This window comes from Purpureocillium takamizusanense, chromosome 7 (assembly GCF_022605165.1).
Source record: "Purpureocillium takamizusanense chromosome 7, complete sequence".
NCBI classification, from domain to species: domain Eukaryota; kingdom Fungi; phylum Ascomycota; class Sordariomycetes; order Hypocreales; family Ophiocordycipitaceae; genus Purpureocillium; species Purpureocillium takamizusanense.
The window spans coordinates 1,448,853-1,474,122 of NC_063074.1; the positions used below are offsets into that span (position 1 = coordinate 1,448,853).

The window sequence follows — 25,270 nt, forward strand, 5'->3', positions numbered from 1 at the left end:
GGTAGGCAGGGCTGTCCAACGGCTGGCGCTGTTTCCTTTGGCCCCCCGTTTTGAGGATTGGACCCGGGCTGGCTGTTAGTCAACGGGCTCCACTGCACTGCTGCAACGCGCTCCGAGACATGCAGTGAAAGCCGGGCTGTTCCCGCCTGAAATTCGCTGAAGATTGACCCGTGCATAGGTAGGTTGCAGCAAGTCCTGGCTGGGGCGCGGCGGTGGGGCGCAGCAGCAGCAGGACGAGCCGTTTGTTTCTGCTGCCGCTGCTGGTGTAAGTCGCCGTCGAGCAGCCACATCCGAAGCCAACCGCGAGAAGCCCTCTCAACTTGTCGTCGCCTACGGAGGGGGGGGGGGGCGGGGGGGGCCTGCTACCTTGGTACAACAGAAAGAGCCTGTTACGAGACGTGTGTTACAGCGTAATTGCAACGATGCAGGCGCCGTGGCGGGTAACACCGATCAGCAGACCAGCCCCCGGGGGCCCTCATTCGATCCCGATTCGCACACCAGTTTTCTGCCCTTACATGACGGACACGATGGCATGACACGACAGACTTTTTGTTGGCGTTCGTGTTGCAGTCCAGCCCAGCCCACCTGGATTCGCATCGGGGGGGGGCGCGCAAGGCGGAGCCCAGACGGCGCCGTCCAAGGCCGACCGCTGGCCCCCCCTCCGCCCCCGTCGGCCGGCCGGGGCTCGGACGGGGCTGCGCCACCCCGAACCAGCGGGGCTCCACTGGGAGCTGGATGGGAACGGCGCCATTGGAACCGCAGACAGCCCGCTGTTTTGTTGCTAATACTGTACCCGTCGCCCGTGCGCCACCATGAAATTCCCATCCACCCACGCGGGTACGGCTCCCGTGGTGGCGTGGAGGACGGGTGGATGACACTGCAGAGGACTGAGAACCAAGAAAAAAACGACGAGAAAAACTTTGCCATACCGCCAGCGGCCGCATGAACAATTTCTGTAGCACCTGTGGATAGCAATGGAAGAATCGTAAGCTCGCCCGCCTCGTGGACGACGCGAACCGCAAGAGGAACGAACTCTCACCTATACTGTACCCCCCCAGGGCCGCTGGCAGCTAGCAGTCGAACCACAAACGGCTGCTGCTCTGCTGGGCAGTACTATCACCCACATCATCACAGGCCAGACCCACCCGTGTATGCACGATCGATGGAGCCCGTGAAGCAAAACGAGACACCAAAAAAAAAACACTGGAAAAAACAAGCTTTCTCGCCTTTGCTGCCTGCAACGGACGGGCTATCCGTCTTTTTTTACGTACAACGCCGGGCAGGACCCAGTCTCAGGGCCCGCCGACGTCTGGCACCCCGTAGTCTGAACCCCCCCCCCCCCGTGGGATAGAACCCACAGCGCGCCGTCCGTTGTTGGGCCCAGTGCACGCAGCCCGTTTCTCCTTGATACATACTTTAGTCTTTTCATGGTTCTCCTCAAGGGCCACTGGCCACTCATCAACGCAGCTGGAAGGGGATGGGAGGGGGGGCGTGAGGCTCCGCTGGAGCTTCTGGCGTCTCGATCGCAAACATCCAATAGCTTCGATCCCGTGCCCGTCCCGTTTCGTGGTACTAGCCGCCATGGCGGTTGTCACGGGCCGATGAGGAGGGAGCATCGAGCGTAAAAAGGGCGAGCTGCAGGGCGTGAGCGTTATTGCCGCCGGGCCATGTGATGGATTGCGATTTTTTTATTTTTTTTCCCTCTACCTCGCGACCTATTCTTACGTACAAGCTGCTTGCATCCCAATTCTGGGACCACTTGTTGGATGATGACCTTGAAGAATAATGCCTTGGTTATCCGCTTGCTGCTGGTCGACGAGCCGGGCACGTAACAGAACTCGAGGTGAGGGGGATGCAGCACGACATCGTTCCACCGATGGTGAGCTCGGTTGCAGAGCTGGCTTCCGTGCAACGGTGCAAGTGTTTGGGTCACGCCACGGGGGCCACTGTCCATTGAGGTCCCTGTCCCCGTCGAGTGAGAGCATCCGGGCTACGGGCAGACCGTGGGACAACAGGTAGTCCGGCAGTCCCGTCTCAGGCTATTTTGTTGTCACAGCAAGCACTTTGTCCTCGGGCTTTTGTCTTTGTTTGCGACCATCACTATCGTGCAGCAGAGCGGCGCTCTCTCTCTCTCTCTCTTGTCGCACACGGCGGGCGTAGTATGCTCGTCGGCATTTTGTCGTGGCAATTGCGCCAAGATCTGCAAGTCTGGTTGATTCAGGGTTCGCCCGCCGCGTGTGACTCCCACATATTGTGTGCATGTGTCGTCGTGTCCCGGCAGCGGCGCCTGCCCAACAAGGAAGCTCGACTCGGCAGCGGCCGGGCATGGTGGGAATAAGAGCGCGCGGCTGTGGGTAGTAAACGGCCAGCGCGAGACCCTGGGCCGTCACGCGGCGCGTTTTGCCACACGTGAGCTGCGCGAAGAACTACTTTCATCACAGCCGGCTTTGTGTTTTGTGACGGAGTTGTGAAGTATGTATTGGCGGACATTGAAGCTGTCACATACTCGAGTGGGAGGGCACTTCCTCGGTTGAACCAGTCCTTCATTCGTGTAATCCAACATGCGCCTCTCACGAAATGTAGCTTGCCCTAATCTATTTGTCAAATCATAAATGTAAGATCGGATATGCAAGATCTCAAGCTGATGTGGTGGTTGCATGTAACATCAAGGACCTCATGTGGTATAGGGTAATCCGCGCTTTTGGAACGAGGAGAACCTACGAGCGCTGACCAGCTTAATGTATGAGCTGCAACGAGTTCCTTGGGCCATGGAATAACAAATAATACAAAATTAGTTCTTTAAGTATACGTGATGTTTCAGGTCCTTGGAAGCTGGGTGTGAGGTGCTTGGTGGCTGTTGAGCATCCACACAAGGAGGTGGTGCGTGAGGGCTGTCGTGTAAGTCAAGGACCGCATCCTCTCACCTCCCGCCATAACACTGTCTTCTTTACCAACCCCGTGTCTACGGAAGACATTCATTCGTTACATAGAGAAAGGATTCAGCAACGTTGTAGCAAACACCTCAACTTCCCCCCTGTACGAACGCCGCCGACGATGACTGATGGGACACCGGGCAACGGCCGGGGCAACTCACATAAGCGGGACATATGGTTTCAGACCTCATCCTCAGGACAATCCATGTACGGAGTAATGGCAGTCGGATATTTTTTTCGTCAGCGTGGCTTGCGCAGGTGCTGTCGGCCAACTGGCTAGCGGCCTGACTTACACCTGCTCCTGATTATCCGGCGGCCTTAATAATCGGCCAAGGCCAGTGCTTGCCAATTCCCGACCCTGAGCCAAGAACGCCAGCTGCGCCTTCCCGTTTGCCAAGTGCCGCCACGACGACCGACCACAACGACGACGTCGATGCCGCCAACGACATGTCAACGGTCCATTTCCACGCCTCCTTTTCATCTCCTCTCGTTCTTCCGCATTGCCAAAGTGAGCGATCCATTCGGGCAGAAACATGATACGGTATTCGACGACGTCCCGTCGGCGCCGCGTCTGATGGGTCGACGGATTGACAGTGGCCCCCCCATCGAACCCCGGCTGTCAGTCTCCGCACCTGAGCACGACATCGACCAAGTGCTCACCCTCGAGCGAACAGAAACCCACTCTACCCGCGCCCGCCCCCTTTATTGCGCCGTCGCTGCTTGCACTTTTTCCCTCGTCCGCCTCCAAACACAGGACCAATCGACGCGCACCGGGTTGAACTGGCTAGAAGTCGTCTGATCAGGCCCCGCACCGTCATCGAGACTCAAGAGCCGTCCGTGCAACAACACTCCAAGACTCGGCCGAAGCTGCAGGATGCGGGCAGCTCAGTCTGGTCCCAGTCCAACGGCTGCCAAGGCGATTTGGATCGAGAGCTGCCATATACTGCCCCGTGGCAACGGTCCTGCGCGGGTCTTGAAGCTTCACTCTGAGCGAGTTGCCCTAGGAAGTAATAACAAGTCTAGGTGCCCCCCCTCCCCCCTCGCAACACGCGCCGCCGCCCGCCATGTCGCCCCCCCAAACGGGTAGGTACTTTTGGAGGTGCACAACCTAGCCCTATCGTGGAACCCGGTCTCGTTGCCCAAGATGCGGAGCGTTGCACCGACAAACGACTCGTCGGGTTGCAATCGCCATGCCAGTTGCAAATCACACCATCAACTAAGAGGCAGCTCGATTTGCCTCCCCGCAGTCCGTCGCGTTAGTGCTGCAGCACCCAAAGTGATTCCACGGATAGGACATTTTTTCCTCTGCGAGAATACTCGTAAACGGAGGCCGTGGTGCGGCGACGGGAAACGCTCAGCGCCATGATATAAGTTGCCGCGGTCGGGCCTCCCTCCCTGGTGTCTCACACAGCCGTGCTTTGCCCTCGTGCGACGCCCATTTCGCCTGCCAAAAACCAGCCGATCGCACGTTCCTGCGGGGGGAGCACCGATTCGATTCTTGCCTCGCTTTGGATCTGCAAATCCTCGGTTGTCGGTTCCTGGTCCGACCCAGTATAGTCGACAACAATGGCCGACTTGACCAAAGGCTCGTCGACGGCCATCCAAGTGCAGTCTGATACCCCCCGCGCGCGCGATGCCGACAACAAGCCTGAGTGGCCTCCTTTTGAGGCCAACGATGAGAAGGCAGCAAGCCTGAACAGGACGGACGTCCACGTCTCAGAAGGCCCTCAGGACACGAAGCAAGAGGACGACGGTGTGGTCTATGTCAAGGGTCACCCAGTCATTCGCAATGGTAAGCGCATATGCGCCTCGTCCATGGTGCCTCCCGTCTCTTTTGCTGATCCGATGCGCTTCATCAGGACTCGACGTCTCCAAATTCCTCATCTCCGACAGGGACGACCAGGATCCCTCCTTGACCTTCCGGTCCATCTTTCTGGGCACCGTCTTCACTGCCCTGTCTAGTGTCATTACGATGCTCTACGTGTTTAAGCCGGTCCAGATGCAGGTCTCTGCCGTCTTCTTGCAGCGTATGTGCTTTCACCCTGTATCTGATCTCCCCTCGCGGCTGGTCGTTCTTGCTCACATTCGACGCGCTGCAGTCTTGATCTTCGTCTTTGGCGAGGCATGGGCTCTCTTTACGCCTAACCCAGACCGCCTCAAGCCCGGGTGGCTGCGCAGCACCCTACGCTTCTTCAACTTTGGACAACCTTTCCAGATCAAGGAGCACGTCGTTGCGTCTCTCATCGCCTCTTCCGGTAACAACGGCCTCTCCGGAGTGGAAATCTACGCCGTCGAGCGTCTCTTTTACGACCGCGCCGTCACCGCCTCTACCGCCATCCTGGCCACCTTCTCCATCTCGCTCTGTGGCTTCGTCCTGGCAGGGCTCCTCCGGCCACTGATCGTGTACCCCGCCGAGATGGTCTACTGGACGACGCTGCCGCAGGTGGTGCTTTTCCAGAACCTCCACTTCGACCGCCGCGCCAACCGCGACCGCCTGATCAAGTTCGGCTGGGCCCTGAGCATCGCCGCCGTCTGGGAAATCTTCCCCGCGTACATCGTGACGTGGTTCGGCGGCATATCCATTTTCTGCCTCGCGTCCATGAACGCCCCCACCAGCACGCGCAAGATCTTCTCGACAGTCTTTGGCGGCGCATCGTCCAACGAGGGCATGGGCCTGCTCAACTTCTCGCTCGACTGGCAATACATCCAGAGCACGTACCTGGCGCTGCCCCTGAAGCAGCAGCTCAACGCCTGGATCGGGTACGTGATCTGGTACGCCGCCATGCTGGGTCTGTTTTACAACAACGCCTGGAGCGCCAAGACGTTCCCCTTCATGTCGACGTCCCTCTTTCACGCCAACGGAACGAGGCTCGCCACTACGTCCATCGTAAACGACGAGGGGACCATCGACCAAGCCAAGCTCGACAAGGTGGGTCTGCCGTGGTTGACGTCGAGCACGGTCTGGGGCTACTTCACCATGAACGTTGCCATCGGCGCACTCGTCACGCACGTCATCATCTTCTTCGGAAAGGACATGATTCTCGCTTTGAAGCAGGCCCGCAACAGGACGCAGCCCGACCCTCACTACCAGGCCATGCTCCGGTACAAGGAGGTGCCCCAGTGGTGGTACCTGGCCCTCTTCGTCCTGTGTTTCATTGCCGGTCTCGTCGTCAATATCAGGGGCGAGACGACCCTCCCCGTCTGGGGCTACATCATCTCGCTCCTGCTCGGCGGCGCCATCGCCCCATTCTCGTGCATTCTGTACGGATTGTACGGGACGGGCGTCGCCACGAACCAGCTGTCCAAGATGGTTGCTGGCGCCGTCCACCCCGGCCGGCCTCTTGCCAACCTGTACTTTGCCAGCTGGTCGCACCAGGTCATCCTCCTGGCCGTCAACCTGTCCAACTGGCTCAAGGTCGGCCAGTACACCAAGGTGCCTCACCGCGTCATGTTTGCGACGCAAATCTATGCGAGTCTCTTGGGCGCCGGCCTCAACTACGCCGTCATGACCACCATTGTCACCAACCAGCGCGACATCCTGCTCGACCCTGAGGGCAACAACGTCTGGAGTGGCTCGACGATGCAGAGCCTCAACTCGCAGGCCATCACGTGGTCCCTGGCCAAGGAGATGTACGGGACGCGGGGGCGCTACTTGCTGGTGCCCCTGGGCCTGGTCATCGGCGCCGCCCTGCCCGTCATTCACTGGGGCGTGCTCAAGGTGTTCCCGAGCGTACGCAAGGTGCCGCTGAACACGGCCATCATCGCCTCGTGCGCAGGGCAGGCCTACTTTGGCAACACGTCGTGGATCTGGTCGTCGATAGCTGTCGGCGTCTTCTCGCAGGTCTGGCTCCGTCGGCGGATGCCCAACATCTACAACAAGTACAACTACCTCATCGGCGCGGCGCTGGACGGAGGCGCGCAAATTGTCATTTTCATCCTGTCCTTTGCCGTCTACGGCGCGAGCGGGACGTCACACCCGTTCCCAACGTGGTGGGGAAACCCGGAAGAGAAGCCGGACCACTGTCTGTAGGCAGGATGCGGAATTGGGTATATGTAGTGCAGATGAATCCAAGATCACAAGCAATGAGAGTTTAAGTGACTAAGAATACAACTGTAATGCGCTTTGTGATGAACGTAGATGAGGAACTGTGATTGAGGAATCGCAAGCAAAGAAGCTGCAGATGAGGGGGGGTGGGGCAGGAGCCGCTGGACCCCTGCTCGCGTGCCTTCCAAGCCTTCCTCGCTGATGCGATGCGCGCCATCTCCACTGAAAATCTTATCGATAAGCATCGCCAGTCCCCCGTCTAAGAAAATTTCCCTACCAGCCAGCGGGCAGCCTCGAACAGAGACAAAACGACGCCGCATCCCCAGCGATCGAGGAGCCTTGCGTCCTTGCTGTCGGCACCGCAATCATGGAGCAGCAAGTCCACAAGCCGCATCGCAAGTCTAAAGAGAAGCCGCAGAAGCACACAGGGGGTATGTTGCGAGCAGGCTCCGGCGCACAGAGCAGAGAGATGCGGCATGCTGACCTCCACCATCGCAGAACGCAACCCAAAGGCCTTTGCCTTTTCCAAGCCGGGCAAGCTAGCCAAGACTGCTGCGCGCTCGCAAGATGTACGCAGTATCTTGCTGTGTTTCCCTGGAGTACATGCTGACCCCCGCAGATCAAAGAACGGCGCTTCCACGTCCCCCAGGTCGACCGTCTCCCCGATGAGGCACCTCCCCGACTCGTCGCCATCGTCGGGCCCCCCGGCGTCGGCAAGACGACTCTCCTCAAGTCCCTGATCCGCCGATATGCCAAGGAGACCATCTCGGACCCCCAGGGTCCCATCACCGTCGTCACGTCCAAGAAGCAGCGCCTGACCTTTATCGAATGCCCCAACGAGCTCGAGGCCATGGTCGACATCGCCAAGGTCGCCGACATCGTCCTCCTCATGATTGACGGCAACTACGGTTTCGAGATGGAGACGATGGAGTTCCTCAACGTCCTGGCCTCGACGGGCATGCCGGGCAACGTCTTTGGCATCCTGACGCACCTCGACCTGTTCCGCAAGCCGCAGGCGCTCAAGGACGCAAAGAAGCGGCTAAAGCGCCGGCTTTGGACAGAGCTGTATCAGGGCGCGCATCTGTTTTACCTCTCTGGCGTCATGAACGGCCGATACCCCGATCGCGAGATCCATAACCTCTCGCGCTTCCTCTCCGTCATGAAGAACCCGCGCCCCCTCATCTGGCGCAACTCTCACCCCTACACCATCGTCGACAGCTTCCGCGACATCACCCACCCTTCCAACATCGAAAAGGACCCGAAATGCGACCGGTCAATTGTCCTGTCCGGGTACTTGCGCGGCACCAACTTTGCGGCGCAAGGCCAGCGCGTCCACGTCGCTGGACTGGGTGACTTTACCGTCGCGAACATGGAGGTACTTCCGGATCCATGCCCCACTCCATCCATGGAGCAAGCGCTCGCCAAAATAACCGGCAAGACTGGACGCAGGAGGCTGGACGAGAAGGAAAAGAAGCTCCACGCCCCCATGTCGGATCGAAGCGGCCTGAAGATCGACGGTGACGCCATCTGGATCACTAGAGAAAAGGGCTTCAACTTCGACAAGGATGCCGATGATGAGGAGGAGCGTGGTGAAGGCGAAGAGATGATTGTGGGGCTTCAAGCCGAGCGGAGGCTCTTGGGACAGACAGACGAAGGCGTGCAGCTGTTCTCTGGCGGTGAGAAGCTGAAGACTATCGCCGAGGAGGAGGACACGGGCAGAAAATCCCAAAGAAGAGCTCGATTTGCGGACCGGGAAGAAGAAGAAGACGATGTGGACGCCGAGGATGACGAGGGCTTTGTCAGCGGCAGCGGCGACGAGGGCTCGGACGTCGATGACGACGAGTTCAGCGAAGCCAAGGTCGGCAAGCTGTTCCGCAAAGATGCCGACAAGGGGGATGGCGAAGAGGACATTGCGTTTGCGGACAGCGACTCTGATTTGGGGTCGATTGATGGAATCGATGAGGCAGAGGACGACGAGGAGTACGACTCGGACGAGGAGGCCGCTGCTCTGAGGTGGAAAGACGACCTGACCGAGAGGGCAAGGATACTTAACAACAGGCGGCGGTCATATCACACTGGCGACCTGGCGAGGCTCATGTACGACACGTCTTTGAGTGCAGAAGACGCGCTCAAGCGATGGCGCGGCGATTACGGCGAGTCGGAAGAGGAGAACATTGAAGAGGACTCGGACGACGAGGCTTTCTTCAAGAAGACGGCACAAGAGAAGGAGGACATGGTTGAGGACAGGTCAATACCCCTCTACGATTACGAGGACCTGGCCGCGAAGTGGGCCGAAAGGGACGCCATCGCCAAGCTGCGCAAAAGATTTACGACTGCTTCAGTGGGCAGGGACGACGAAGACGGTGACGAGGACGAAGACGACGACGGTGGAGACGACGAGAGCGACGAAGGCGATGGTGTCTTTGAGGATCTCGAGGCCGCCGATGCCGGTGCTCCGGCGCAGCCCTCGGCGGAAGACATCGCCGCTGAGCGTGAAAAGAACGCCAAGAGGAAGGAGGAGCTCAAGATGCGTTTCGAAGAGGAAGACCGGGAAGGCTTCCTCAACGACAAGGCCAACGCCCGTCGCGAAGGCGGCGACATTCAAGAGTTTGGCGAGGACGAGTGGTACGACGCGCAAAAGGCCATGATCCAGAAGCAGCTCGACATCAACAAGGAGGAGTTTGAGACGTTGGATGAGCGGCAACGGTCGGCCGTCGAGGGATACCGGGCCGGCAAATACGCCAAAATCGTCCTGGAGAACGTGCCGGCCGAATTCGTCACCAAGTTCAACGCCAGGTTGCCCATCATCGTGGGCGGCCTGACTCCGACCGAGGATCGATGGGGATTCGTGCAGGTACGCATCAAGCGGCATCGATGGCACAAGAAGATCCTCAAGACCAACGACCCCCTCATCTTCTCTCTCGGGTGGAGGCGGTTCCAGACGCTGCCCATCTACAGCATCTCGGACTCGCGGACGCGCAACCGCATGCTCAAGTACACGCCCGAACACATGCACTGCTTCGGCACCGTGTACGCGCCACTGATTGCGCCCAACACTGGCTTTGTCTGCTTCAACAGCTTCTCTCCCGAGACGCCGGGCTTCCGGATAGCGGCGACGGGCACAGTGCTCAGCGTGGACGAGTCGACCGAGATTGTCAAGAAGCTCAAGCTGACGGGTGTGCCGTACAAGATCTTCAAGAACACGGCCTTTATCAAGGACATGTTCAACTCGTCGCTGGAGATTGCCAAGTTTGAGGGCGCGTCCATCAAGACGGTGTCGGGGGTGCGCGGCCAGATCAAGCGAGCGCTCTCCAAGCCCGAGGGCCACTTCCGCGCGACCTTCGAGGACAAGATCCTGCTCAGCGACATTGTGTTCCTGCGGGCGTGGTACCCCATCAAGCCGCACCGCTTCTACAACCCGGCGTCCAACCTGGTGGGGTGGCAGCCCATGCGACTCACGGGCGAGGTGCGGCGGGACGAGGGCGTGGCGGCGCCGCAGCTCAAGAACAGCCAGTACCGCAAGATTGAGCGTGAGAACCGGCACTTCAACCCGCTGCGGGTGCCGCGGGCGCTGGCGGCGGAGCTGCCGTTCAAGTCGCAGATTGTGCAGACCAAGAAGCAGAAGCGCGAGACGTACATGCAGAAGCGGGCGGTGGTGCTGGCGCCGGGGTCGGAGGAGAAGAAGGCGCGGGCGCTGATGCAGCAGCTGCTGACGGTCCGCAACGACGCGGCGGCCAAGCGGCGGGCCAAGAAGGACGAGAATCGCGCAGCCTTTAAGAAGAAGATGGCGGACAACCTGGAGAAGAAGGAGGCGCGGGAGAAGCGCGAGAGCAAGGAGTTTTGGCGCAAGAACGGGCGCAAGAGGGGGCCTGCCGACGATGGAGGCGGCGGTGGCGGCGGCGGCAAGAGGCGGAAGTAGGGGCGAGTCTGTCTGCTACTGTAGCATGTACATGGATGCTAGACGATGACGTTGGAAAGAGACTATCAAGTTTCTCTGTCTCACATTCTCTCTGTCTCTCTTTCTCAGTTTGTCTATGTTCGTCCCCACGCGGTTTGTAGTTAACTAACCCCCCCCCCCCCGTATTTCGTACGCTGGCAGCTTTCGTTCTCTTGCAGTGGGGGTAGGTAACCTTGCAAGCGCCGGACGAATTCGGACGTGGCCAAGGACTTGTATGGGCGCTGACAGGGGTTCAAGAAATGGAACATATAGTAGTACGGTGATAGTGTGTGTGGACGCTGATCTTGGCGATGGCGATGACTGAGTCGACTTATTACTTGAGTGAGTGAGTGGGTGACTCATCCCATCCCATCCCACACACAACTCTCCTTCCCGTTCAAGGTCTCAGCGCGAGCGACGGATTGCCCTTTTCAACCGCGGGAGTTTATTTTATTTATTTTTTTCGTTTTCGTGTGTACTGCTAGTTGTGAGGGACAATCGGGTATAAAGAGCGCGGGAAAGCACTTGTTGGTTCATGGAGAACTTGGTTGTTGCTGTACGTACTAAAGTTACAAGTTGTGTCGTGAGACAAGGTGAAGTCAGTCAGTCCATCAGTCAAGAAGCAGCTTCAACACCACCCGCCACCACCACGGACAATCATCGACTACCATCTATCGCCATCGCCATCACCATCATCATCATCACCACCACCACTGAACACGAAAGAAGAAAGACGAGCTTGACGACATCACTGGCGATAACGACCACCCTTTGACCTCATATTCATATCACCATCATGGCCGCCGACGAGCAACCGTCTACTGCATCCGCCTCCGCCACCACTCCCACATCCACTCCCATGGCAACCACCAGCACCAGCACCACCTCCTCCACCTCCTCCCTCACCCTCTCGCAGGCCAAGTACGCAGACCTCGCGTTCAACTCGCCCCTCTCGTCCGCCCACGCCGACGCGCTCATCGCGCACCTCGCCCTCTCGCCCGCCGCCATGGCCACTACCAGCGCCAGCGCCACAAGCAGCAGCAGCAGCAACAGCAGCAACAGCAACAACAGCAACAGCACCATCTCCGTCGTGGACCTCGGCTGCGGCTGGGGCGAGCTCCTCCTCCGCGCCGCCTCCTCCTCCGCCGCCGCAGCCTCTTCCACCTCCTCTTCCTCCTCTTCCTCCTCCTCCTCCTCCGCAACGGTAACCATGACCTTTACGGGCGTAGACACCGACGCCGCGCTCCTCGCCCGCGGCCGCCTCGCCCTCGCCGCCTCCCAGAGCCTCGTCACCTCACCACCACCACCACCTCCTCCTGGAGACGATGCCAGCGGTGTCAGCAGCAGCAGCACCGTCGCCGTCTCCTTCGTCGAGCAGCCAGCCTCGTCGTGGACCCAGCCCGCCCCCCGCGCCATCTGCATCGGCTCCTCGCACGCCCTCGGCGGGACGCGCCCCGCGCTGCGACAGCTCGGGCGCATCGTCGAGCCCTATTCCTCCTCGTCGTCCTCCGCCTCCTCCTCTGCGCCGTCAAAGCATCACAGCGGCGGCAGCAGCAGCAGCAACGGGCACGCCAGAGTCCTCTTTGGCGGAATGTTCTGGCAGCAGCATCCCCCGCCCGCGTCCACGCGCGCCCTCTTCGGCGACGACGAGGTCCCCGGCTCCCTCGCCGACCTCGTCGCCGCGTGCCGCGACGAGGGCTGGACGGTGCTGCACCTCAGCACCGCCGACCAGGCCGAGTGGGACGACTTCGAGTCCCGCCACCGCTCCGGCCAGAGGCGCTGGCTGCTCGACCACCCCGGGGCCCCTGGCGCCGACGAGCTGCGCCGGCAGCTGGACCAGCGCGAGCACGACTACCTCGCGCACTACCGCGGCATCCTGGGCTTTGCCTTTCTCATCCTGGCACGTTAGGTAGTGAGGGCTCGTGTGGCAACATTTTGCATCAGTCACTGTAGGCAGTGCAGTGCAGTGCAGTGCAGTGCAGTGCAATAGACACCTCACACAAGAAACATGCTCCCAACAGGAATATAGGATACTAACTCATTACCGTGTCCATTAATAAAGTTTTAACTCATGTCGGGATCGCTAGCAGGCCACCGTGAAAACCATGTCCTACAATCTCAAGCCTGACCGGTTACTCGATACCTCGCGCGCGCGTCGTGCCGCGGGGTGCCCAAACGCAAGCGCTTCTCCAAAGTTGTTTTTCGTCCGTCTCGACTGACCTCAGGGCAAGCCGAAAGGGTCGCGAGGAAATGCAGCAGCCGGGGGCGCATCACAAACGCCGGCTTTGCCAACCCCGCTACCGATGCCAATGTCGGGGAAAGAACATATGCCTCGTAAAAGGACGGTTACAGGTTCGTCGCCTAGCCTAGCTATGCCTTTGCCTCACTTCGTGTGCTCGTGGAACTTGTTGTGGTGAGCCACCTAAGTCGCCACCAGAGGTTCCTGCTCAGCAGCAACAGGGTCCGCGGGAACCTCGCCGAGCGGCTCCGACACGGGCGCGGGCACCGGCTCGGGCTCTGCAACCTTCTGCTTCTGGGGCTCCTCGGTCGGCGGGACGGGGAAGACGGGCTGCTTGGCGACGGGCACGGGGGCGGGCTTGACAGAGGCAGAGGGCGAGGCACTACGGCCACGCAGCATCTCCTGGACCTTGCCGGTGTAGTCACCCGCATACTGCTTGCCCACGGCGGCGAGGTGGTCGGCCTGCTTCTGAGCAACAGTGCGGACCTGAGCCGTCTGGGCGCCGATCGCATCCGAGGCGTTCTTGAGGTGGTGGTCGATGAGCTCCTGGTTGGTCGTGTAGATGAGGGGAACAAAGAAGGCGACGGTGGTGCCAATGACAGCCAGGCCCCAGTACGGCACAAGCTTAACCAGGTAGTAGGAGATGAAGGCCGCGACGCAAGCCTGGGTCTGTCAGTCCTGATGTTCGGTCTCGGGCATAGTGCCATGAATCGTCGCAACTCACAGCAGCAGAAGCACCGAGGTTCTCAGCGAAGAGGATACGCTGGGCCTCGATGACGAAAAAGTTGACGAGCTCGTGGACGTCGCCAATCATGCTGTCGAGAGTCGCTCGCGAAACGGTGTAGTAGCGGCGGGGACGCATCTGCGTGGCCAGTCCGTGGCTGAGGACGAGCTTACCGGCAGCCTCGGCGCTGACGGTGACGGCGAGAGCCATCCACGACAGCTTGAAAGCCCAGCGGATGACATCGAGGTATCGGGCGGCGAAAATGAGGGAGACGATGGAGGCGTAGGCAATGGCAGAGGCACCTTGAGAGACACCAGGGTCAGCGCTGGACTCGGGCAACAAGGTGGCACGTGGTCGCGTGCTCTCACGGGAACGGGCCCAGGGAGGGGGATCTAGCGCATACGAGGGTTCTTCCACGACAGAAGCTCCGAGAAAAAGGAGTGGTAGTGTGTCAGAGGCTGGCCGGTGGCAGCCGGGTTGTCAGGCGTCTTGCGGGAAGCGGCCAGGTTGGAGAGCTCGGCCGAGGCCTTTGCAGAGTGGTCCTTGACGTTCTGTGCAACGGGGCCTGCGCAAACGTGTCGGGTTAGTGTTTCGGTCTAGGCAGACGCCACCGGGATCATCTGGACGCACCGTTGGTCACGGAGTCGAAGGCAGCGGCGGCGCCTGTTGGGATGAGAGGTCAGTCATCGCGGTCGCTGGACGCGTTCGCGTCGTCACATGTCAGAGGGCTAGAGAGAGAGAAAAAAAACTTCTGACTGGCTCTCTGTCAGCTTCGTGGCCCGAGCTGGGCGGGGGGAAGGGGGGGGCTTCGTCCTCAGCGTACCTCACTGGTCTTGGTGTTGTCGAGCAGAGAGCCGCCGTTGACGGCCGCAGGCGCGTCAGCAGTGTCAGCCATTGCGACGGTTGATTCTTTTCCGGTGCAAGGAGGGCGGGCGTTGGGTTTGCAGGATTTTTTGGGGGGTTTGCGAATAGGAGCTGGCTGTGTCGCCGGTCGGTTGGTGGACGAGAGAAGGGGGTTTTAGGTCTGGCGGCGGGCTGGAATATTTTGTGCCTGCACGTAGGGGGGGCAACGGCTGGTTAGCGGAGCTGTGGGACGGACACGTCGGGTCGGGGGGGGGGCATTGGGGGTGTGTTGGAGCTGCCTGCAGCCGGAGCTTGTCGAGGAGAACGAACAGCTGCTGGCTGGCTGGCTAGCTGACGTAGCTAAGCTAGACAGCTGGCATGGCCGGACGATGGGAAGGGATGAATGGGTGCTCGCGCTCGCACGTACCTGAATAGGGAGGGGGGATGCAGCAGCTCGATGGAGGAGGAGACGGCAGATGGCAGATGCAGGATGAAGATGAAGCAAGAGGGAGAGAGCAGGAAGCAGGAGGATGGAGGAGGGAGGAGGGAGGAGGAGGAGGACACGGAGGTAATGATGACGGAGCGCCTGCGAGACAACCAGACAGATACTACGGGAGCAGCAGGAATCGGATCGAATCGACGGGGGTGTAACTGTAGGTAACTGCTAGCACTAAGGGAAGGGGCCTGGAACTTGGCTGCTGCAGTGGTGGTGCGTGGCTCGCCCGGCACTTCCAATTTTCCTGCCCACAGCTTCGCCTTAGTAGGCAGTTCTTTTTCTCCCGCGCTGCCGTGCACAGGTGCAGTGCTCAAACGGGCGCGTTGGATGCTTTGCAGCAAGTACTAGGTAGGTGGGCTTGTTGCCCCCGGAAGCATGTGCCTACCCTCACCGTACATGTCCAGCAGGCCTCTGAGACAGCCCAGGCCCTGCGCTGGAGTCGCGGTGGAGCACCAGACCTCATCAGCGCTACCTCGAGGGTCATGGAAGCACCTGGCCCGTAGTATTAATAAGGTACCTAAGGTATTCTTTCGCGAGTGGCGTTTGGACCCGCTGGCGGCGGCGGCCTGATGAGCTGGGTCCCGTCCCGTCCAGCAGCAGCAGGGTCAACAACTCGACTGGACTAGACAGAGCGACAGGATCAAATGCCCCTTCATCAGTCGGCCTCGGGGGAGCTTCCAGGGCACATGTACTTTGTAGCTCTGGTAGGTGCATCCACGGATACCAGGTACAACATCTCGGGCTGGCACTAGAAGGGGCTCCGTGTGTGGCTGGAGAGTGTCGAATGACGCAGGGGGGGTTTGTCTGGTCCGGCTGGCGCTGATAGGGTCGCGCCACAGCAGGATCAACCGCCAACGACGGCCACTGACAAGGTAAAATCTAGGCGGAGTTCATACTGTATGTACGAAGCACGTTGGCCGACTCTGCCGCCCACCTGAATAAAACGGCTGTGCGTGGCCCCCGCCGCCGATGAGGGAGGCGCGCATCACGATGGATGGCGTCTTGGTTGACGAGAGGGGAATAGGCTCTACTTATGGACCTTGGCTACCGCGTAGTGCCACCTTACCTTGGCAAGCTTGGATCGTTATTAGGAGGTAACTAGTTACCTCACTGACCTTATTAGTACCCAGCCCTAGTAGTAGATCTACCAGGCTCGCCCATCGTAAAATGACGACGTCGATTTTTCTGCCACTTCTTCCAACAAGTTTCGCCGACGGGGGCACATTACCGTGAGGTCGGGGCCAGCGGGATGGCCTTGCTTTGCACTCTCTGCAAATTAAATAATTCACCGGGGGCACCAACCAACCCCCCCCCCCCTTCGAGTCCTCTTGCCTCCAGCAGCAGCATCAAATGACGGCGATGCGCCTGAGGAAACGCCCTTGATCCGTGATGCCCACGCGCAGCAAGCAGGCAGTGTGATTCCCGTCCGCGTCATATGATCCTTTTCTCTCTCTTCTTCCTTGTGCAACAGGTACTAATGCACGTCGGGTATGATAGGATAGGTTCCTACCGCCCAGCGCCACATCACGCTACGCCACGCCCGCCGACCGACTGAACGGCACATGAGCGAGCGGCCTGCCCCCCCTCGTTCTCTCTCTCACCCTCACCCTGTGCCTCGTCGGCGCCCGGAGTAAGACACACAACTCCTTTCTCGAGGCAGTCCTCTCAAGAAGAAGGCACTTGAATATTTTCCCCCGTCGATCGTAGAGATCAATATAATACTCCATGACACGGCACGACACGGCACGGCACGACAACCATTAACAAAAGGCAAGGCAGGCAGGCAAGGCCTGGTATCACTGGCATCATGTCATATCTCTCTCTCGCTCGGCCGTCTATGGAGCTCTTCTTATTCCTCCCTTCATGGTCCATTGAGGTCTCTTCATCAGCTATGCGCTTGTTCCTCTTTTGTCACACAAGCCGGCGATGCCGGCGGCGACGCAGATAGATCGACCGCACCCCCGTCCCAATCTCCCGAGATGCCGAGGATGTATCCCCCGACTCCTTCTGGCTGCTCGCGTGAAGGCCAACATCTGCCGCGCCATACTTTGCGCCCCAGATCCTCACTCACATGGCTCGGTCCGGGGGGGGGGGACCACGCGCGCGTGCTCCCTATGCAAGCCCCTGGCAGGGGGTGGTGGAGCGGGCGGCCGGACAGATCCCCCAGTGCGTGCGTGTGGCGTGCGGTCTACGTTCCCGCAAACTCCGTACGCCGCTGCCATGTTAGTCTTCAACAGTGGTCGCGCAATCACACAAATCATACAATCACGACGTGCCCGCCCACAGACCGAGAGATATCAAGGGCCGTCAAAGACAGCCCGTCCACTGCATACGTGTCCTAGCAGCTGCCCACAAAACTCCGTGCTAAGTCGAGCCGCCCTCTTCCTCCCACGTCCACTACCTAGCATCCCCTGCGTGTTGGCTTATGACATTCTAAGTATTGGTATAATGCCCGCAGAAAGAAAAATAAAGAAGAAAAAGAAACGTGGACCGGCGCGGACGGCGCACGGTCCCAAGATGCGCAATACGCTCGCTCTCCTTGAGGCCCCCTGACTCTGCAGTTGAGCGTCCTGACGTGAGCCGGCGCACTCCATGCACGACGGCCAAGACGGCCGCCACATAAAGTAAAAACTCCCGTCTCGTACACATAGATGCAAGCCTCTGAACCCAACGCGTCACGAGTCCATTCTCGCAGCTCACCGTCGCCAACCCCAGAACCCGCCGCCGGCAAGAGCAGTACCCGACGTTGATCCTGGCGGCTTGCTGCTTTGATCCGACGATGGCGTCGGCGCATGTCCAGTAAGCCGCCCAAACACCCCCATGGCGAGGGTTGGGTTCCCCGAGGCGGCCGTCGAAGCCCCTGGGGATTCTCCTGGGGGTATTCCGCAGGCCTTGCGGAGAGCCTCCAGCTTCTGTTTCGCCTCCTCTGCTTCTTGCTTCGCTGTTGCCTCGGCCGTCTTGGCCTGAACGAGCTCCAGCAGTAGCGCTTCGTGCTCGTTGGGCGGCGTCTTGGTCCCAGTCGACGCGGCGGATGACACCACAGGCTCGTGCGGCTGCGGCAGCGACGATGCCCGCTTGTTGTACTCGGGGCCATTCGACGGCGTCGACACGCTGCGTCCAAGTTTGAATTCTCTCAGCCCACCACTGCTGCTGCTCTTGAGCGTCCACTCCGATTCCGTCGTGTCTCGACTGGGCTCAATCGCTGATCCCGCTGACACCCTGGTGCGAAGGCCGTGGATTTGCTTCTCCAGCCTTTGCTTATCCTGATGGAGCGTTCGCACATGCCCATGCCGCTCTCGCAACTGCTCTTTCAAAGACGTTATCTCTTGGCCCATGTCGTAGATTCGGCGATTAAGTTCCTGAGACAAGGACATTGCGCTGACCAGCTGGTCTTTGACCGTCAGTAGCTCCTCTCTGAGCTGCGACTTGGACTGCGCTAGTGAGGAACGGTGCTTCTTGTCCTCGTTTCCAAAGCGCGTATCTACCCTGTCAAGCAGCTCTGAGAGGTCCTCGGCCGACGGCGCACACGTGTCGGTAGGAGGTGACTCGGGCGCCGGCTCTGGAGCCGCCATGGAGTCGGTTGCGATATCGTCTGCTCCCTCTTCGTCCGCCGATGCATCCTGGCTCGTTGCCTTCTTGCGCAGCCCGTCAAGCAACAACCGGACCGCCTTACGGTCCTCTTCTCGCTCCTCTCGCTCCCACTGAAGCTGGTTGGTCTGGAGGGTATGGTTCCGCTGCAGCTCGCTCAGGGCCGTCAACAGATCCTCAATCTGGCTATGCAAGTATCTTTCGTCGGCGGACTTGGCGGCGCCTGGCGCCAGCTTGGGCCCGACAGGCGTCGACTCGCGGCTCGATGGTTCGTCCTCGGCGTTCGAGGACGCGCGTGAGACGGTGGTGGCGTCCGTCAGGGACGAGCTCGCGACGCTCGCCGAGCTGGCCTCGATCGAGTTCAGCGTCGACGCTATGCTCTGCTTTGATGCACTGCGCCGCAGCATGCTCAACGGCCGTGACGGGGCGGTGAGTCCGGGGGCGAGCGTGGCATGCTTGGTCCCCGCTGACGATGCCCATATCCGGCCGAGGAAGCGGCTTGCAGCGGTGGTGATGTCCGAGGCTCGCGCCGTGTTGGCCGTCGCAACTAGAGACTCCCTGTAGCCCTGCTCCAGCTGCGAGAGCCTCTCCCTGGACACGATGGCTGTGAGGCCGACAAAGTCCTGGACGAATTCGTCGGCGTCGTAGTGGTAGCAGTCCCACAAACCCCGAGAAAGAAGCAGCTGCATAACATCCTCGAGCTCCGTGCAAGCAAGCAGTCGTTCTTCATTCTTCCTCATTAGGGAGAGGGCGACTCTCATTAGGGTCTCGGAAGCGCCCTCGGCGAAGATGACGTCGTAGATGCGAAATAGCATGGGTAATGGGCATGTGACTGCGAAGAAGCTGAGGAACCACTGCGAGACGTAGGCAGTCTCCACCTGAAGCTCTTCCAGGTGAGCCGACAACGTGGGTAGGCTTTGCCGGAGCAGCTGGCGAAATTGATAGATGCGGACATGCAGCCCAGAGAGGTCCGGCAGAAAGCACGCGCGCAAGTCATATCGCTCCATCAACCTAACAAGCCGTCAGCATTGCCAACAAGGGGGACACGGGCAAAGGAAAGACACAAGTCATACCGAACCAGAACGCAAAATGCTTGTTTATCGGGCATGTGCATCAACAACGGCCCAACCAGGAATGCGAGGCCTTGGCAGTAGCCGATTTTGGTGTCATACAGACTAAAAGACTTGAGGACACGACCAAGCATGCGCTGCCCGTCTCCTTCCGAGTCGCGGAACATGTCGACGCCCGGAAAGCTTCTGCCCAGATCCTTGCCGATGAGGGGCTCATAAGGGCTGGACTCGCCGCAGAAACGCTCGTATTGCTCCTCGAGGACCGAATCGCGGGCGCCAGACATGCTCTGCCAGACGACGCCACGGAGGGGCGGCGGGATGCCCTTGCGGATCTTGTTCGACAAGAGGGTTGGCAAGCGTGCGGCCGTCTGTTGGTAGTCCTTGACCAGAGCGGCATAGAACTCGAGGTCCGTCATGGGAGGGGGTGGGAGCATCGAGTACCTGAGGGCGGGAGGCGTCGGGCCATGGACCATCTGGCGTAGTTGAGCCATCGACGGCGGTCGGGGTCTGCTGGCAGTCTGTCGCTCAACAGCCTGGACCTTGACACTCTTTGGGTTAGTAGCCAACTTTGCATTCTCTTGTTCCAGCCGCGCCAGGAGCAGTGCCGTCGACTATACAAGGTTAGCATCGTGATGACGGAAGAGCGGCGAGTGCAGAGGGATCGACACGCACATTGTCAGTCTCGTCATCCTTGACCTGCTCATCCTCTGTCTTTTCCAGCTGTTCCCAATCCACCTCCTCCAGATCATCCTCACTTTCAGGGCCACCATGGACAGCGTAGTCCCCTAATTCATCTTGCAGGCTGCGGCTGCTCGCGTCGGTAGACGATACGGTTACGAACGAGTCTCGTTGCGCCACGGAAAATCCGCTGGTCCTGTCGCTGCTCGCGTCGAGGAGCTCGCCATCGCTGCCCCGCGGCAAGGCAGAATCTCGGCCGGCCGGTGTCGTATCGAGGGTGAGCGAGGGCGGCTCCGAGAGCCTCACGGTTACCATGGAGTCGTGAGCCATCTTGGGCGTCTCGGCTCCCGTCTCGTCCGCCGTGTCCGTAACGTCCGCGGTGTTCGTGATGGCCGCGATGTCCACGGCTGCCGTGCTGGGTTCCAAGTTTTCCGGCGGGGAGGATTGCGCGGCATGGTGGTCATCGTCGTCGTCTTTCCCGCTCAAGACCATTGCCGTCATCGGGAGGGCCGAGGGACGGATCGAGGGGTGGTCGGGGCTGGAATGCGGTATGCCGGAGCAGGGCGCAGGGCCGCGCGCTTCTCGAACGAGCCGGACGTGTGTCAGGGCAAAGGGTCAAGTCGGGGCCACACGCGGACACAGCCCACACTATCCTCCACCAGGGGACCCAGCCGTCCGCTTCAGGGCGATGTGTATTACAGCACGTATACTGGTCGGCAGGCTCGACGTCAATGACGGTTCTCGAAGTGCAAGTGGCCAGTCGGCAGGCCAGAAGAAAGGGCGGCGCGGTCTTGTCGTTTCATCGAGCGGCTCGCAGGGGCTGAGACAGGGCGGATGGCAAAGCCGGCAGAGGCCCTGAATCTGGCAGATCTGGATACTATACGGGATGACGAGGGGACCGGAATGCCAACCAGGGGCAGGCAATTGCAAGTACGTACAAGCACGCTCTGGAAACGGGGGTGGGAAAAGAGACGATCAAGCAAGGAGGAGCAACCAAGCGAGTGCGGCGTATGCAATAGTAGCAGTGGGCCGGCAGTCAAAAGGGACTGTACGGGGGGATAGGCGGTAGAAACAAGAGCACGACAGGGTTAAAGGAGCGACGACGCGATATGGGTGGGAAACAAGGGAACGCTGGACAAGCTGGTGTGGAGTCGCGGGTCGAGGTCGCGTTGCTGGAGGGTCGCGGCCGCTGGTCCTGCAGCTCCCGAGGGGGGAGGGCGGGCTGCTCCAAGGCCGCGGGCTTCCGTCGGTTGTTAGGGGGATACCGGCCAAGCAGGGGCGGTCGTAACGTCGATCAGGGGCAGTTGCATCCAGGCCCTGGAGTAGCCGTTAAACGGCGGTGCGTTTTGGTCAGGCGGATGGAAGATGTCCATTGGCGCACCGTTTGGCACTGCGAGCGCCCACCCCCCCTGAAATGCTGGACCGTCGGGACGGTACCTGACATGCACGGGCACCTCATCAGTGGCAGTTGTTGGCGTCGCTTCCATTGCCCTGTCGACTGTGCAGGACGCCTCCCTAGCGCCACTGCGAAATTGGCTGCTGTCGACTCAGGGCCTCCAGTCCCCGTCCCATTGGATCCCGGCCACCACATCAAAAATCGTCGAAAGCCGTTCGCGGGCGCAAACTGCGTCTGCTGGTTGGTCCCCGGCGAGGTCGAGGTTCGGCAGGCGGCCGGACGGGAGGGACCCCCTGGACACAGCGCTTGGGGGCGAAATTACGTCTGCTGGGGTCGCTCTCATGCGCTGACCGCCATCCCTTGGTTGGATCCATGCGTTCGGCATCGGCATCGCCGTCGTCCATGACATGACACGACGATGGCGGCGTCGCGCTGGGCGGTCATCTGAACCGCGACAAGCACCGCCTTCCTTTTGTCTTTGCCTGGTCTTGGGGTGCCGATGGCAAATGCGCAAACCCAGACATCGAATTCCGCGTCAAGCGACGGCTATCCACCCATCCCTCGCGTCCTTCCCTGCCCCCCGGTCGCCCTCGGTGCCAAGGTATGTTATACGTATATATATCAATGCTACCCCTCGTTCATTAGGGACGCATGACACCAATGATGTTTGCCTTCCGGAGTAAGTCACCGTGTGCCAGGATGCAGGAACTTACCTACCCGAGCCGAGCCAACCTTGATTACGAAGATGGAGCTCTTTTACCTGTACAGTATGAAGCAGGTACGTACAGAGACATCCGCGATGACGTTGCTGTGCATATAGAGCACCAACCCGCTGTTCTACATCGGCCGGTAATCCTGGAGGTGACTCCAAGATGCCGCACAATCGTATGACAGCCACGCAACTACCAAACCCCCAAGGGAGCGCAGGCAAACCACGGCGTCAGTCACAGAAGCACACACGCGCCCAGGGCAAAACGGTAACACAATCAATGGTGGCTGTTGCTTTCCTATCCGCTCTATTTTGTTACATCACAAATCGCCGCCCTTGAGCTCGCTCACTTGGGCCACCGTCTCCTCCGTCCTCTCCTTGGCCAGGGACGCGTTGCGCGGGTTCGGCGCCTTGAAGATCTCGTTGAGCTCCTCGAGCGTGTGGCCCTTGGTCTCGACCATGAGGAAGAAGTAGTAGACAGCCTCGAGGGAGCACGTGGCCAGGTAGATAAAGTACGTCTTCCAGGCAATCTTCTCGAGGGCGATGGGCAGGGCGAACTGGTTCACCAGGCCGGCCGCGTTGCCGGCAATGTTCTGCAGCGCCATGCCCTTGGCGCGCTGCTCAAACGACAGCACCTCGACCGGGTACAGCGCCTGCAGGGGCGTGTAGGCGCACGAGAAGACGATGTTGATGAGGAAGATGAATGCAATGGACGCGTTTGCCGCCGCCGTGTTGCCCGAGGTGGTGAAGGCGCCCGTGCCACCGATCATGCCGCCCCAGAGCAGGGCCAGGCCAATGCAGCACGTAATGAGCATCTTGCGGCGGCCGAAGCGGTCCATGAGGGTGGCGCCCGTGCACGAGGCGACACCGCCCGCGATGGTGATGCCCAGGTTGATATCCAGCACCGTCGTCGCGTCTGTGATGCCCGTCGTCTGCAGCAGGCCCGGCAGGAAGTAGGAGACGCCGCCCTGGCCGGTCCACTGGCTGAAGGCGGAGACGGCCACGGCGCAGAGGATGGCGCGGTACACGGCGGCGCGCGAGTTGAAGAGGCAGCGGTAGTCCCACCAGCGCTTGTCGGCGCCGTCGAGCTCCAGCTCGTCCTCGAACTCGCGCAGCTGCAGCTGCACGTACAGCGAGTCGGGGTTGTCGTTGCCGTGGTACTTGACGAGGATGTCGCGGCACTGGGCCGGGCGGCCGTGCACGTACAGCCAGCGCGGCGACTCGGGCGAGAAGAAGCACGCCGGGACCAGCAGGGCGGGGAAGGCCAGCTGGAGGTACGTCGGGATCAGCCACGAGGCGTTGCCCGTGAGGCCGGCGCAGCCGCGTAGGACGGCGGCGGCCAGCACGGCGCCGAGGTAGTATCCGCAGTTGTAGAGGCCGGTGATGACGCCGCGGTAGGCCGGGTGAGCAAACTCGACCACGTACGACGGGCAGGCGACGTTGGCGATGCAGGCGCCGAAGCCGAGGAAGAAGCGGCCGGCCAGGTACTGCGGCAGGGCGTGCGACGTCACCTGGATGACGACGCCCATGGCGACGAAGACGCAGCCGAAGACGATGCCCACGCGGCGGCCCCACGTATCGGTGGCCGGGCCGACAAACGGCAGGGCGCAGACGGAGCCGATGGAGTACATGCTGGAGATGTAGGCCGTCTTGACGCCGACGATGCCGGCCCCAAACTGGTGCTGGAACGAGGGCATAGCGAGCATGTTGCCCATGAGGGCGCCGTCGAAGCCGCCCATGGTCGAGCCGAGGAACATGAAGCCGCAGATGATGTACAGCTGTATCATGCGCTTGCTGCTCTTCTTGATGGGCTCCAGCCGCTGCACCACTTCGAGGGCGGCGACGCCTCGCTGGTGCACGAGCACATCGACGGCGTCGTCAACCGGTCTCTCGACATGGTCCGAGCCGACGGACCCTTGCTTGCCTTGGGCGGCGGCGGTGGTGTCCATGACGGGGAGCGCAGGCAGGCAGGCAGGCAGGCAGGCAGGCTTATTGTATCGGGGATCCAGGAGAAGGGCAGGAGCTCCAAGGCGAGTGGGCTTGCGATCTGCACGCTATGGGTTCCCCGGATTTCAGCAGACGCATGGCCGTGATTTTATACAGGACGACATTGGGGTTTGGTTCAAGGGGTAGAGCGAGAGAGAGTGAGAGTGAGAGTCGCCTCGCCGCCTCGTCGTCGTCCTCGACGGAGGCGTCCTGCCGAATTCCCGACAATTTTGCCGCTCTCATGGTCGGGGGAGGGGCCTGGACACAGGGTTGGGAGAATCTGGACCGGACCCATCCCGCAGAGCCAGACGGCATTTCTCGAGCCGACTCCGGCGTCGCGCATGGCGAGATCGTGTGGGGCAGAAAGTGTGTGTGCGTGTGTGTGTGTGCCGTGGCGCTTGCTCGCTCGCTCGCTCGCTGGTCGTTGTGTGTGAGAGCGCGAGTGTGGTGGTGTTTGTTTGGTGCGACAGGGCGAGCGAGCACACGGCCGACGTTTTTTCCGACTTGCCCGCCCAGGGGTTCCTCCTCCTTGGGACGATTCGATGGGGATGGCCTGCCCGGCGTCGGTCAGTCGGACCTTTCACCCCACGCCGATCGACTTTCTGGCATCAAATCACCCCACGATG

The 25,270-nt window shown here is 60.4% G+C and overlaps 7 protein-coding genes across 7 annotated transcripts; 3 read left to right on the forward strand and 4 right to left on the reverse strand.

Annotated features, from left to right (window-relative positions):
- Positions 1 to 1,651: 1,651 nt before the first annotated feature.
- JDV02_007746 (uncharacterized protein) lies at positions 1,652 to 2,185 on the reverse strand (the record flags this gene model as incomplete). Its single annotated transcript, XM_047989272.1, has 1 exon — positions 1,652 to 2,185. The coding sequence occupies exon 1, from the start codon at positions 1,952 to 1,954 to the stop codon at positions 1,652 to 1,654; it is 303 nt and encodes a 100-aa protein (XP_047845271.1). The 5' UTR covers positions 1,955 to 2,185.
- A 1,301-nt stretch (positions 2,186 to 3,486) lies between these two features.
- On the forward strand, positions 3,487 to 7,033 carry JDV02_007747 (uncharacterized protein). The gene is made up of 3 exons (XM_047989273.1): positions 3,487 to 4,725; positions 4,793 to 4,960; positions 5,033 to 7,033. Exons 1-3 carry the CDS (start codon positions 4,500 to 4,502, stop codon positions 6,961 to 6,963), a joined length of 2,325 nt encoding a protein of 774 aa, XP_047845272.1. The 5' UTR covers positions 3,487 to 4,499; the 3' UTR covers positions 6,964 to 7,033.
- Positions 7,034 to 7,282: 249 nt separating this feature from the next.
- Positions 7,283 to 10,897, forward strand: BMS1 (Glycoside hydrolase 2 (Mannanase, beta-galactosidase); the record flags this gene model as incomplete). Its single annotated transcript, XM_047989274.1, has 3 exons — positions 7,283 to 7,409; positions 7,477 to 7,547; positions 7,598 to 10,897. The coding sequence occupies exons 1-3, from the start codon at positions 7,346 to 7,348 to the stop codon at positions 10,895 to 10,897; spliced, it is 3,435 nt and encodes a 1,144-aa protein (XP_047845273.1). The 5' UTR covers positions 7,283 to 7,345.
- Positions 10,898 to 11,299: 402 nt separating this feature from the next.
- Positions 11,300 to 13,011, forward strand: JDV02_007749 (uncharacterized protein). Its single transcript, XM_047989275.1, has one exon. It carries the CDS (start codon positions 11,712 to 11,714, stop codon positions 12,822 to 12,824), a length of 1,113 nt encoding a protein of 370 aa, XP_047845274.1. The 5' UTR covers positions 11,300 to 11,711; the 3' UTR covers positions 12,825 to 13,011.
- JDV02_007750 (uncharacterized protein) lies at positions 12,952 to 15,109 on the reverse strand. Its single transcript, XM_047989276.1, has 5 exons — positions 14,707 to 15,109; positions 14,509 to 14,541; positions 14,282 to 14,443; positions 13,879 to 14,180; positions 12,952 to 13,817 (listed from the first exon to the last, which is right to left on the reverse strand). Exons 1-5 carry the CDS (start codon positions 14,771 to 14,773, stop codon positions 13,338 to 13,340), a joined length of 1,044 nt encoding a protein of 347 aa, XP_047845275.1. The 5' UTR covers positions 14,774 to 15,109; the 3' UTR covers positions 12,952 to 13,337.
- Positions 15,110 to 17,300: 2,191 nt separating this feature from the next.
- JDV02_007751 (uncharacterized protein) lies at positions 17,301 to 21,794 on the reverse strand. Its single transcript, XM_047989277.1, has 3 exons — positions 20,548 to 21,794; positions 19,879 to 20,486; positions 17,301 to 19,816 (listed from the first exon to the last, which is right to left on the reverse strand). The coding sequence occupies exons 1-3, from the start codon at positions 21,052 to 21,054 to the stop codon at positions 17,914 to 17,916; spliced, it is 3,018 nt and encodes a 1,005-aa protein (XP_047845276.1). The 5' UTR covers positions 21,055 to 21,794; the 3' UTR covers positions 17,301 to 17,913.
- Positions 21,795 to 22,940: 1,146 nt separating this feature from the next.
- Positions 22,941 to 25,054, reverse strand: JDV02_007752 (uncharacterized protein). The gene has a single exon (XM_047989278.1). The coding sequence runs from the start codon at positions 24,605 to 24,607 to the stop codon at positions 22,979 to 22,981; it is 1,629 nt and encodes a 542-aa protein (XP_047845277.1). The 5' UTR covers positions 24,608 to 25,054; the 3' UTR covers positions 22,941 to 22,978.
- Between the last annotated feature and the right edge of the window lie 216 nt (positions 25,055 to 25,270).